The 12,711-nt window shown below is 59.4% G+C and overlaps 1 protein-coding gene across 3 annotated transcripts in view; it reads left to right on the top strand.

Moving 5' to 3' along the window:
- The first annotated feature begins 3,559 nt into the window (after positions 1-3,559).
- The window catches only part of PIP5K1C (phosphatidylinositol-4-phosphate 5-kinase type 1 gamma), a 48,514-nt gene continuing 39,362 nt past the window's right edge, over positions 3,560-12,711 (top strand). For all 3 annotated transcript variants that reach the window (XM_023644405.2, XM_023644403.2, XM_023644402.2), the window contains exon 1: positions 3,560-3,747. In XM_023644405.2, coding sequence (XP_023500173.2) covers positions 3,654-3,747 — 94 coding nt within the window. In that variant the 5' untranslated portion in view covers positions 3,560-3,653. The remainder of the gene's footprint in view (positions 3,748-12,711) is intronic.

Raw genomic sequence — 12,711 nt, 5'->3', positions numbered from 1 at the left:
AAAGAATGTGTGTAAAGTTCTTTGCACCCTGCTGGGCGCACAGTAGGTCCGCACCTTCTAGATGCCAACCACGGGTGGCTGGGGCGAACGAACGAGGTGTGGGTAACCGTGGAATTCACGCCGGATTGCCAACACCGGGTCCCCCCAAAGGGATGCAAAAAGCGGCTCGTTCTTTTGAACACCGATTCCATGTTGAAAGGACAATGTTTCGCGCGTCTGGGGTTCGGTGAAATACATCGTTGAAATTCATCCCGCCGGTTTCTTCTTTGCTTTCGAAAACGTGGTTACTAGAAAATGTTAAATGGCGTTTCCCGTTTTAGATGGAAATTGGCTCGCGTCGGAGTTCGGGACGGCGCTGGAAGGGGCACTTAATCCGGATTGCCTGTCGGCTGCATCTTTTTGCATCACAACTGTGTTATTTTCTAAGTATCTATTCGTGGTCGCAACTGTCTTGTATTTATTTGTCTGTCTCTTCTAGATGTCGCCTCACTGAGGTCTTGGATTTTGTCTTGCTCATTCCTGCATCCCCATGCCTGGTAAACAGTAGGCGCTCAATAAATATTTGTGCCATGAATGAATGAATGAATGAATGAATGAAGATGCACGTCCCTCCCACCTGCCGGCTGGCGGCAATAGCCACTATCGCCACCAGGGGAGCCAGAAACCCAGCAACCGGACCGGCGGGGCCTCCTCGCTTCTCCATCCTGCAAAATGGGGACCCGGGACCGGGGATGAGGGCGGATGCAGCCGGAGCCCCGCCCGGATCCCGGCCCCCCGCCTCTCCCCTCCCGCCCCCCACTTTCCAGCACCAGTTTGGTTGATTTTTTTTTTTAAGTTTTTATTTTTAATTAAAATTTATCCATGCACGCGCTTTAAAGAGTCACTTTTCTCGCGCGGCGTTTGTGCAAAGGAGCAGCGACATCGCCCCCCAACAATTTCTCGCTTCCCGGGGGCGGCGCCCCTTTCGCTTTTTTAAGCTCAATTCGGTTGACGTTCACTTCCGCCTCTCTGAGTAATGCGGTTGGACCACTTCTTGATTTTTCTCTTTGAGGATTGACGTCCGGCCTGGAGAGTTTCAGAATCAACCCTGAGTTGGGTTTTTCTGTTTTTTGCTTTTTTTTTTTTTAAATTTGCTTCGGTTGCGTGGCCCTGATCGCCGATCTGCCCCCTGGCCTTTCTGTCTCAACCTCTACCGGGCGCCCGAATCGCCTTGGGGGGGGGCACCTTGAACCCCAGACTGCAGTTTCTGATGTGGGAGGTCTGGGGTGGGGCCCTGAGGATCGGAATTTCTCACAAGCTCCCGGGTGATGCTGAGGCTGCGGGTCTGGGGACCCCGCTTTGAGAACCATTGGTCTAAATCTTCTCTCTCAAGATAGAGCAGAGATGATTCGGGAGTTCCATCCCTTTTTTTGTTTTAGATGGTGGTAACATACACCTGTCCCCGTGAAACACTGACTCCCACCCCTCCCCCAGCCCCTGGCCCCCCATCCACTTTCTGTCTCTGTGGAGGTGGCTCCTCTGGGGACCTCCTGTGAGTGGACCACACAGTGTGTGTCCTTCTGTGTCTGGCTCACGTCCCTGAGCATCACGTCCTCCAGGTCCGTCCACGTGGGAGCAGCTGTCAGGGTCTCCTTCCTTTTTCCTGACTGAGTAATATTCCACTGTGTGGCTGGACCACATTGTGTGTATCCATGATCCATCAGTTCCCTGGAGCATTTTGGCTCCTCCACTCTGCTCACCTGCGGGAGCCCTTTGCCCAATCCCGGGCAATCCTGTTCTCCATCTCTCCCCTTTCTTTGATTTGTCTCTTTGTTTTGATGGATAGCATTTCTGAAGCATCTTTCCACTCCCTGGGTCTGACTGTGACCTGCTCCATCTTCCTGTTCCCCATCATTGCATTGCCAAGCACCCCAAAAACCAACCTTGCTAGCCTTCCACTGGCTTCGCCAGGCCCCGACTCAGTGACAAGGGGCCAGGTCTCTGGAGCCAGAAGGCCTGGGTGACAACATCCCAGCTCCGTCCCTCACTCGCAGGGCGCCCCACTCCCCCACGCACCCCCAGCAGAAATTGCTAATAACCAGTGAAACTAACAGCAACATTTATTACTCCCCAAATCATGACCTTAAAATTAATGACCACCTAGCCTTATCTTTCATAAATTCACCATTAGACTTTAATGACAGTATTAACACAATGATTCTTGAGACAATACACAAAGATGCTGTTTCAGGGCCCGATTCTTTGCGTGATTTGAGCAAGTGGCTCCAGCTCTCTGAGCTTCTGTTTGCTCATGTGTAAAATGGGGTGACAATAGTTTCCGTCGGCTTGATCCATATCATCAAATATTCATTGTCTTCGAGGTGTTAGATTCTGTGTTAGGTGCTGGGAATATACGAGTAGTGAAAAAAAGGAAAACAAAGGAAACAAAAAAACAGCTCTCTAACTTATGGAGATTCCACAGACAGTCACCTTAGCACCGAGCCTGGCATTTCATAATAATATAAGTCACTACTTATAACTTATTTGTTATTACATTGTACATATATATTATGCATGATATTTGTAGGTTACACATTAATATTACTTTTATAACAATATATTAAGTTTTTTGATAACATGTCTATCATATATAATGTATGTTGAGCAGAATAATAAAAATCGAACTTATTTATTTTACATTATACATGTCATATGTTATGTATGATATTTGTGAGTGTATATTAATATTACTTAGATAATAATATCATATTAATTTTAAAATAATGTCTGTTATATATAATTTATGTTGAGCAGAATAATGAAAATTAAACTTATTTATTTTACATTATACATAATGTTACACATCATGTATGATATTTGTAAATTATATATTCATATTATTTATGTAATAATATGTTAATTTTTAAAATGTGTGTATTGTAATATATACAATTTATGTTGAGCAGAATAATAAAAATTAAACTTATTTTTTTCCATTATACATAATGTTACATATTATGTATGATATTTGTAAGTTATATGTTAATATTATTTAGATAATAATATGTTAATTTTTAAAATGTGTCTATTGTAATACATATAGTGTATGTTGAGCAGAATAATAAAAATTAAACTTATTTTTTACATTATACATAACGTTACATATTATGTATGATATTTGTAAATTATGTATTAATGTTATTTTACGTAATAATATCATGTTAATTTTTAAAATAATATTATGTCTATTGTAATATATATAATTTATGTTGAGCAGAATAATAAAAATTAAACTTATTATTATAAATATTTACATTAAAACATGTGAAATAAGCAGGTGTTCTTTGTAGTAGGAAGGTAGATAGTTTGCTAGTTGTAAATATTATTTGTATTGATTATGTGGGATATTGCTAACAGACCGACGTTAAGTGCGGGGAGCGGCGCTGCACTTCCACCCCCCGGGCGCGCGGGGGCGCACGAGGGGCTGGGAGGCCCGGGGCGCACGCAGGCCCCGCCCCCGAGCCCCGATTGGCAGCGCGCGCGGTGCGCGATGACGCGCGGCCCCGCCCCGCCCCCGGCCCGCCCTCCGCCCTGCGGCCGCCGGCGCTTGTTGTTCGGCGCGGCCGCAGTCGGCTCGCAGCCCCGGGGCGCCGGCCCTGCCGGTCCGCGCGGCCATGGAGCTGGAGGTGCCGGACGAGGCTGAGAGCGCCGAGGCGGGGGCCGTGCCCGCGGAGGCGGCCTGGGCGGCGGAGAGCGGGGCGGCGGCAGGTAACGGTTCCGGACCCCGCTCCCCGAATGGACCCGCCGGCCCCCCCCGCCGGCGCCCAGTGGACCCGTCCGAGCGCCGAGGGGCGCGGGGACCCGGGCCGGAGCGTTCCACTCGGGGCGCCCGCGGGGGGGGAACGGAGCGCCCCGGGGATGGGGCACCCCGCTTGGGGGCCGAGGGATGGAGCACCCCGGGGATGGAGCGCCCCGGGGATGGAGCACCCCGCTTGGGGGCCGAGGGATGGAGCACCCCACGCCGGGTCCGGGGGATGGAGCACCCCGTCTCGGGGCCGGAGGATGGAGCGCCCCAAGCCCGGGTCGGGGGATGGAGCACCCCGTCTGGGGCTGGGGGACGCCGCCCATTCCGGGGGTCCTGGAGGTGGGGAGCCGGGCCGCGGGTGGGTGCGGGGCCCCATCCTGCAGGCTGTGGGTGGAGCAGCCCCCTGAAGACGGATCCTGACCTCCGGCGTGACAGCCCCTTGGAGGACGCGCGGTGGGTGGGCGCGCTGCCTCCTGCCGAGGGCGCTCGGGGACGACGGCCCCCCCCAATCTCGTCGGCGGGGGGCTGCTCTGCGTGTGTGGGCTGCATGGTGGAGCCCCCCACCCCCGTTCTGGTGGTGGGCCCTGCTGCCAAGGCCGGGCGGGGCATGGCAGGGAGGTGACAGTGTCCCAGATGTGCGCCCCTGCCTGGACCCGGTCCTCGGGGCCGCTCACCTTGCTGGTGTCAGCTTCCAGGCCTCGCCCCTTCCCCCAACTAGCGGTCACCCGTGGGCCCATCTTAATGGTCAGGGTGGCTGGGGTGGAGGTGGGAGGTCTTTGAGGCCATCTGGGTCAGCCTGCTGACGGTGTCCTCTCCCCCTGTGGAAGTCACCAGACCCGGTTTCCAGGGCAGTGGTCATTCTTTACCATTCTGGGCCTCAGTTTACCTCCCTATAAGAGGAGAGGTCTGGGACATGAGGTCCAGAGGGCTCTGCAGTGTGGGGCCTCAGCAAGCAGATGGCAGAGGAGGAGGCCCCCCCCCAGCCTTCTGCCTGGCCCCCGGGGGGCTGTGGGAGCCGTGTAGGGACATGGCTTCCTCCTGCCTCTCTCCTTGGCGTCCCTCCCTGGCCCCCGGCAGAGCAGGTGTGGGGAGTGAGTGGCCTGGCCCAGCCCAGCCCGTGGCGCCTGCCTTGCCCCGGGGCGGTGTGCAGAGCCAGCCACAGCCCAGAGGAACGATTCCTTGGTTCCTTCTCGGTTGCGATCACACGCTCCCTAATAGGAAGTTTCCGGTGCACAGAATCCTCTGCTGCCCCCAGCAGCTCGGGCCCCGGCCGGCTGAGTCCCTGTAGACACCCACATGGGCACCCAGCCTCCGTCTCCCCCGGGCCTCCGGAAGCTTCCTTGGCGGGCGGGGAGATGATATGCTGCCTGGGAGTTGGGAGAAATGTCTGGAGAGAGAGAGCACGAGCGTCCCCCGGGCTCCGAAAGGCTCCCGCCGCCTCCCTGCCCGCTGCCATCTGGACCCGCCTGGCGGATGACCCCGTTCATTCATTCCCAGCATCCAGTCGCCTCGCCCTCGTTCTGGGCCGGTGGCCTGGCTGGGGACTCAGATGAGGTCCTTTGTAGCCCCCTGCCCTCCACCATCAGCCCTCGGGCCTGGGCTGGTCGGAGACAGGATGTCCCAGACCCGGGGGCCACACGGAGGCCGCGCAGCAACCATGTGTCTTATCAGGGGCTCGGGCGCCGATCGGGGCAGAGAGAGGTCCCGGCTGTGGCTGGGCCCGGGCACGGGGACCTCAAAGACACGGCTGGCTCCTCCCACCTGCCCCCAAAGTCTGTAGAATTAGGACTCCCCCGCCGATGGTTTATCTTACTCCCTGTATGCGGAGAGCTGCCTGGCCCCTCCAGCCCCGGTTCTCCCCGCGCCAGTGTAGCCCTGGCGAGTGCTGGCTGCCACGCTACATGGTCCAGATGTGTCAGCGGTGCCGGTGCGAGTTCCTCGCCCAGATGACATTTGGGCTGGAAAATTCTTTGTTTGGGGGCCCAGGATGCGCTGTGGGGGGCTGAGCAGCATCCCTGGTCCCCACCCACTCAATGCCAGGAGCTCCCCGAGTCGTGACGACCACAGACGTCCCCAGACATGGCCCTGGGTTCCCTGGAGACGCAGTCACCCTGGGCGAGAGCCACGGTGCTGTATCTCTTATTCTAGAACTTGCTCGCTCTTTATCCGTAAGAATCTGGATTTTTTCCCCACGTCGGTATCGGTTATTTGCTTAGAGAGAGGTCGGTGCCGCGGTGAAGAGGGTGGGAGGCCCAGGCTGCCTGGGTCCCGCTCCGTTGCTGTGTGACCTCGAAGGGCAGACAGACGCCTTGACCTCTCGGAGCATCAGTGTCGCCGTCTGTGCAGTGGGGCGGTCATGGCCCTCCCTGAGTCACCCCAAGTATGTCGGGGTGCCAGCCACTGCCGACTCCACCAGCCTCCTGCTGGGGACATCCCGCTTGTTTCTGGAGTGGCCTTTCGCTGTCATAAGCCAGGCCTGAAACTGGGCGCTCCGTTTTCAGCGGTCGGAGTCCCCGCCTTGGGGTGGCTGGGTCCGGGGCAGGCAGGTTGCAAAATGACTGTCCGGTGCCCGGTGGCTTTCCGGAAAGGTCCGACGGGCCGAGGGAGATTGTCCCTGTCCCCCAGCCTTGCCAGCTCCGGGTGTTGTCGCCTTGGCAGTTCTGGCCCATCTGACGCGAGGCGGGACAGAGCTCCTGCCCTTTAGAATCTGGTCACTTTAAACGCCCAGCTCCTTGCTCCTGAGCTGGGTCTGGAAGGGGCCTGGTGGGGTCTCCATTGGCCTCCGAGGGCCGCGTGGGGACATCTCGGGGTGTATCTGGGGGGGCTTGGACACGTTCATGGGGCCGACCGCCCTGGCCCAAGGGCTGCCTGTGGGCTTCAGCCTGCGCTGTGCTCGCTGTTTCCGAGCCGTTTCCCTCCTGGCCTTCCTGCGTCCGTGACATCTCGGCACTGTCGGCATCGTGCCCGCCCCCCGCCCTCCCACGTCGAATGTGTTGGCCGCTTCTGTCCGCTCTGCCTTCCAGACGGACCCGGATCCACCCACGTGCCCCCCGCCTCTGCCGCCACCTGGTCCAGCCTCGTCATCCCTTGATGGCCTGGTCCCTGTCTGTGCCAGTGCCCCCCACTGCTCGCTCCAGAGGCTCCCACTAAACACTGAGTCAGGGCCCGTCCTCCTCCGCCCACAGCCCTCGGGGGAGAAACTGAGTCCTCCCCGCAGCCCCCCAGGCCCCACATGACCTGCCTCGTCCCCTCCCTGCCCTTCCTCCTCCCTCTCCCCCCTCCCCCTCCTCCCTCTGCTTCAGCCATACAGGCCTCCTCGCTGCTCCTTCCACGTGCCAGGCCTCAGCCTGCCCCAGGGCCTTTGCATGGCTGTTCCCTCAGCCTGGAACACTCGTCCTCCATACCTGTGTCATTTGCTTCCTTAGGTCGTTCAGGTTTTGCTCCAGTGTCCCCTCTTCGGTGAGCCTTCCCCTGCATTTGGGGAGGTCTGAAGGGACAGGAGGCCAGCGCAGCCCAGCAGAGGCCTGTGTGCTTAAGGACAGCGAGGGCCAGCAGGGCCTCCTCTGTAGCCGTGAGCGAAGGGTAACCGGGGGTCGCCACGTCCCTTGTCCCCTGGGTGCGAGTCAGCGCCGTGGCCTTTGGAGGCATAAGGCCCCCCTTGGAATCCCGCCCGGGCTCTGGGACTGACGGCCTCGGGCCATTCCATGGGAGCCCAGCCACCAGCTGGGGACGCTCCGCCTCAGTGTCTCTGTCTGTGACACGGGCGTGGGCTGGGCCGGGCGGGTGCTGGGTCTCCCTCCCTCCTCGGGCCGGGTCAGAGGGCACTGCTCGGGAGCCCGTGCGGGTGGGGCTCAGTCCTCCCATGGTGCTCACTGAGCGCCGCCTAGGGGCAAGGTGGGGTCCTGGGTGCCTGGGTCACATCAGTGGGGGGGGGTCAGGGTACGGACGGTGAGCAAGTACACAGATGAGACCCAGGGTCCGCCGACAGTGGCTGGAGTCCGGCCACCACCAGATCTTGTTCATCAAGGTTCCTGGGCCCCCGGCCATGCCCATCGTGTGCGTGTCGTCCACATGGCCTCCCGCTCCCACGGCAGAGACCGAGTCCAGACGGGCTGCAAACTTGAAAACATGCCCCTTCTGCTCCTTTTTGGAAGATGTTGGTCGAGCCCTGAATGAGGCCACACTGGACGATGGGTGCACGACCCAGGCGCCCTGGGATAGTGGGTGCCTGGGACCCACTGTGGCCGAAATGGTCAGGGAGGAGGGGACCCAGTGAGAAGCAGCAGCCGTGGGTTAGCATTCAGGCAGAGGGAGCAGCCCGTGCAAAGGCCCTGAGGTGGGAAGGAGCATGATTTGCTGGAGCCACAGAAGTGGAGTCAGTGTGGGGCCTGATGGGCAGGGCCAGCCACGGGGCCAAGCAGCCACAGTGGCCGCGCCCCGGGCTCCCTTCTGAGCTCAGTGGGTGGCGCTGGCAGGTTGAAGCGGGGCCGTGACACCGAGTCACGTTTTACAGAGTCCTCGGCTGCTTCGGGGGGAGGAGCTGCTGGGGGCTGGCGTCCAGGAGGGCGGGGCTGGGGGCCTGAACGGCCCGAGGAGGTGGAGGGAGGAGAGGGGACGGAGCCCCGGGGGGTGTTGGCCTGAGCCCCACAGTTGGCGGGGTGGGAGGGCCCTGGAGGAGCCGGCGGGGGGCGCCCACGGGGGTCCCCACGGCCGGGCAGCCTGAGGCTCGGGCTGGTTCCACCCCGCCCTGGCTGGGGACAATGTGTCTGAGCACGTGGCTTCCCTCCTCTCTGCCTCAGTTTCTCCTTTGAGACTAGGCAGTGGGGTCCCGAGTTTCAGGGGACAGGCGCAGGCGTGGCCCGCAGCCCCCAGGGGGCTCAGAGGTGACAGCTGTGTGACGGGGGCATGCACAGATGTGGCGCCGGGTTCCAGAAAGGGCCTCGGCCCCCTCCTCCCTGCGCCCCCGCCGCCGTGGCCGAGCCACATGTCCCCTCGCTGTGACGCTGCAGGTCGAGACCCCGCTGGGGATTTCGTGGCTGCGGCCAGCTGCTTGGGGCCCGAGGCGGGATTACTGACCCTGGATTAGCCGTAGGCCGTGCCGGCCATCGGGCTGGGGCCACCCAGGGGCCTGAGCCATTGTGAAGGGGACCCAGCCTCTGGCTTCAACTGAAGAAAAGGACCCTCAGCATCTTGTCACAGCTACTGTCCTCTTGGTCGCACACGCGTCTGCATACGTTTCACGCCGGTGTCCCGGCGGCCGGGGGGCCGTGCTAGGCGCTGGGGAGCGGGGCGCAGCCGGGGCGTCCGTGTCCACAGCACCCACTTGGGGTCTCGGCTGGGCCTGGCGGGTGCTGCCTGTATCCTGGGGGTGACGGCAGTTCCTGCAGGCGATGAATGGAGGGAGAGAGAGGTGTGTAACACGGCATGTGGGGTGAGTGCCCAGAGCAGAGAGGGCAGCAGGCGTGAGGGGGCCTGGCTGAGCCCAGGTGGTCGGGAGGGGGTGCGTGCAAGTGGAGATCCACAGGAAACAACGGGTGTGTGTTGTGGAGATGAGGGGGAGGGTTCTAGGCAGAGCATACCGCCTGTGCAAAGGCCCTGGGGCCGGCCCGGGCCTGGCGTGTGGGAGGAGCAGCGAGGAGCCCCGTGTGGCTGGAGCAGAGGGAGGAAGGGGAGAGAGGACAGGGAGGGGACAGGGCAGGTTGTGCGGAGCCTTGGGGGCTGCAGGGAGAACTCGGCTTCCCCCTGAGGGAGGGGGAGCCTGGAGGGCTGTGGGCGGAGGAGGTCAGACGACGCGGGGGCTCCTGGTGCCCTGTGGCCGAGGCTGCGGGGAGGGAAGCCTGTGGGACGAGGAGGGAAGCCAGGGACCAGGGGCGATGCGGGGGGCCCAGGCAGAGGCCAGGCGAGATGAGCGATTCCGAGTAGGTTCTAGAAGCAGAGCTGACAGCACTTGCTGGCGGGTCAAGTGTGGGAGCAAGAGAGAGCAGCAGTGGTCACCCCAGGGTGTGGGCCGCGTCCCTGGAGGACAGAGCCACCCTCAGCTGAGATGGGGACACGGGAGCAGCGGCTGTGGGGACGGTGGGCCCAGCGTGGCCATGTTGAGTGTGAGACGCTGTGAGCCCCACGTGGAGACGGGGCAGCCGACCTGAGTCTGGGGCTCAGGGACGGGGCGGGGAGGGCTGTGGGCGTGTCCCCTTGCCTGGAGCTGTGACGTGGCAGTCGATGTCCCCGTCCCCTCTCAGCTGGGGGCCAGCCGGGCGCTGTGACGGGAGGTGGTGCTCCCAGCATGTGACGGGGGGTGGGCGTGGGTGGGGGAGGGGAGAGCAGCAGGAGGGCTGAGAAGCGGGGTCCCAGCAGCCCTGAGGTCAGGCTGTTCAGCCGCTCCGTGCCTCAGTTTCCTCATCTGTACAGCGGAATCACAGATGCGCCTTCCTCTCGGGGTTCATGTGAGGCTAGGAGGAGTCAGCCTGCAGGAAATGCTCAGAACAGGGCCTGGCATGCGGGGGACGCCCCAGATACGGGGCACATAGGCGCCCAGCTTAGCCATGTGGGGGGCGCCAGGGAGGGAGGGGGCATCCCCCATCTCTTCAGGTGGCGCCATCAACCCGGGGTCCCGCCCAGGTGAGCAGGTGCCGTGTGTATCTGTCAGTGCAGCCCAGGCCCTGCTGCATGACGAGCATCCCCACGGCCCAGCGCCCCTCCCTTGTCTGTCACCTGTGCTGAGTGTGCGCGTGGGGCCAGCAGGGGCTGTGCTCCTGGTGGTCACTCGGAGACCCGGTGACGGGGCTGCTGTCACCTCGAGGCGCTCTGTCACCCGGCAGAGGGAGAAGGGCACCCGAGTTGCGCCCTCATCTGGAAAATCTCTGTCTGGGAGTGACCTGCCCGCCGGTCGCTGGCAGACTCGTCACATGGCTCACCTGGCGCCAGGGGTGGGGACGCACGTGCCCTGGACAGAGGGCCGGCCGGCTGCCCCTGCGCCCCCTGCGCTTCAGCGTTGGCGCTTGGTTCTCTATGTTTTTACCGCAAATACCTTCTTTCTGTTTCTCTCGTTTATTTGTTCATTTTTGACGATTTTCCTGGGTTTATTCTGTAACTAAGAATATTTTCACGTTGCTCTGAATTCACAAAGGGTGGAGAGTCTCCGTTGACATGGAATCTGCCCTCAGCCTGTGCCGGGACCCAGGCGGTGCCCACGCGCAGTGACAGGGTCGACGTGCGTGCGTCTGAGACAAACGTGAAGCGTGTGCGTGTCCCCCAGCGGCTCCGGGCGGTCTGTGCTTGGCCGGCCCCCTGGGGGTCGGCAGGGGCCGTGGGCCTGTGTGTGTGTCTGGGGGGGTCTTGTTTGCACGTGGGAGGCGTGCACACCTGTCGTAGGTGCTGACGCTCAAGCAACAGTCCCCCGTCTGCAAGGTCCCGAGATGTCACAAGCATCAGAAAATACAGAGAACGAGAATGCGCGGTTCCTCTGGGCCGCGTGAGCCGCTGGGGTCCCCCGGCAGCGGGGGACAGCGCCGGGTCTGGTCCAGTCCCCAGCCGCTGCCGGTCTGATGGCGCAAAGGGACATCTCGGCATCATTGTGGTTTCTGTTCCTCTTAGCGTGAATCAGAGGAACCGCTCTTCACGTGTCGCTTCCTTTTTCCCGTGTTTCATCTGTGTTTTATTAAACATATTCCAGCGAAGGGAGCAGAGTCGAGTCTGGGAGACAGTGACTTGCCCCCTGGGTAACACGGGCAGCGGCTGCACCGCGGGGGGCTGTCCCTTGCTCTCCCCCAACGATGCTCTGTATTTTGTCAGAGCTGGAAAATGGAGCATCACCCACTGGGGAGGCAGGCCCGCCGCCGAGGCCAATGCCTTGTTGCCTGCCCTCCAGCAAGCCTGTGGGCGCTGCTCCCGCCTGTCCTGATCCACACACACAGACCCCTCTTCACTGCTTGCCCCCATCCCTGCATTTAGTTGCACGCATCTCAGCTCTCACTTCATCTTCTGGAAACTGTGTGCTTGTGTCTTTTCCAAGTTCCATTGGATTTTCAGGCTTTTTCTTATTGATTTGTAGGAGCTCTTTACATATGATGGAAGGTTTTTTTTTTTATCTACGCTACAAGTGCAAGCAGTTTTTTCCCATCTTCTCTTAGGATGATTTTCTCTTAGGATGATTACTAATGGCAGGCAGGTACTTTTGGTTTTATGTGGTCAAATTTATCAATCTCTCCATTCATGGTTTCCCAGTTTGGTGTCGTGGATGGAAAAGTCTCTGTTCTGAGGTCATAATTAAGTTTTTCTGGTACTTCTGTAGCTTCATTTTCTTTGAGCACTTACCTTCTTGCTGTATTTGGGGTTTATCCTGGCATCAGGTGGACAAGGTTTAATCGAACCGAGCTTTTCCAGGTGGCTCAGAGTTGTCCCAATGCCACTTTCTGGATCATCTGCTTCCCTCGCCCATTCGAGACGCCACCTCTGTTCCAGACCGACTTCCTGTGTGTGGCTGCTCTATTTCTGGCCCTCATCTGGCAAGTCATCACGAGCTTTCGGTGCCAAAGCGGCCGGCGGAGCCGCCGGCGGCGGGAAGTCGGCGCTTCTGTCTCGCCGTCTCCGTTCCTGCAGAGCTGATGACCGGCATCGCAGACGTTTTCTGTGCCCATCCGTCCCCGTCTCCGCGTGCATTGGTCTTTGTTCAACATTCTGTTTTGAAGACTTCTTAGCTGGCAGAAGGTGTTGCAAGAACCCCACGCACCGCCCTTCCCTGAGGTCCCCCGGCTGGCAACGCTCTGCTGATTGCTGTCCCTCCGAGTGTGTGTGATCTCGCGTGTGTGTGCGTGTGTGTGCGTGAGAGGGATGTAGTTGGGCCGTGGCGAATCCGTTGCAGACACGATGCCCCTTGTCCCTAAATGCTCACAGACGGTCGATTCTCGTTATTCGCGGCGCTTCTGCTC

Source organism: Equus caballus, chromosome 7 (assembly GCF_041296265.1).
Source record: "Equus caballus isolate H_3958 breed thoroughbred chromosome 7, TB-T2T, whole genome shotgun sequence".
Lineage (NCBI taxonomy): Eukaryota > Metazoa > Chordata > Mammalia > Perissodactyla > Equidae > Equus > Equus caballus.
The sequence above is the reverse complement of the archived record's forward strand: the minus strand, read 5'-3'. Positions and strand labels throughout refer to the sequence as shown.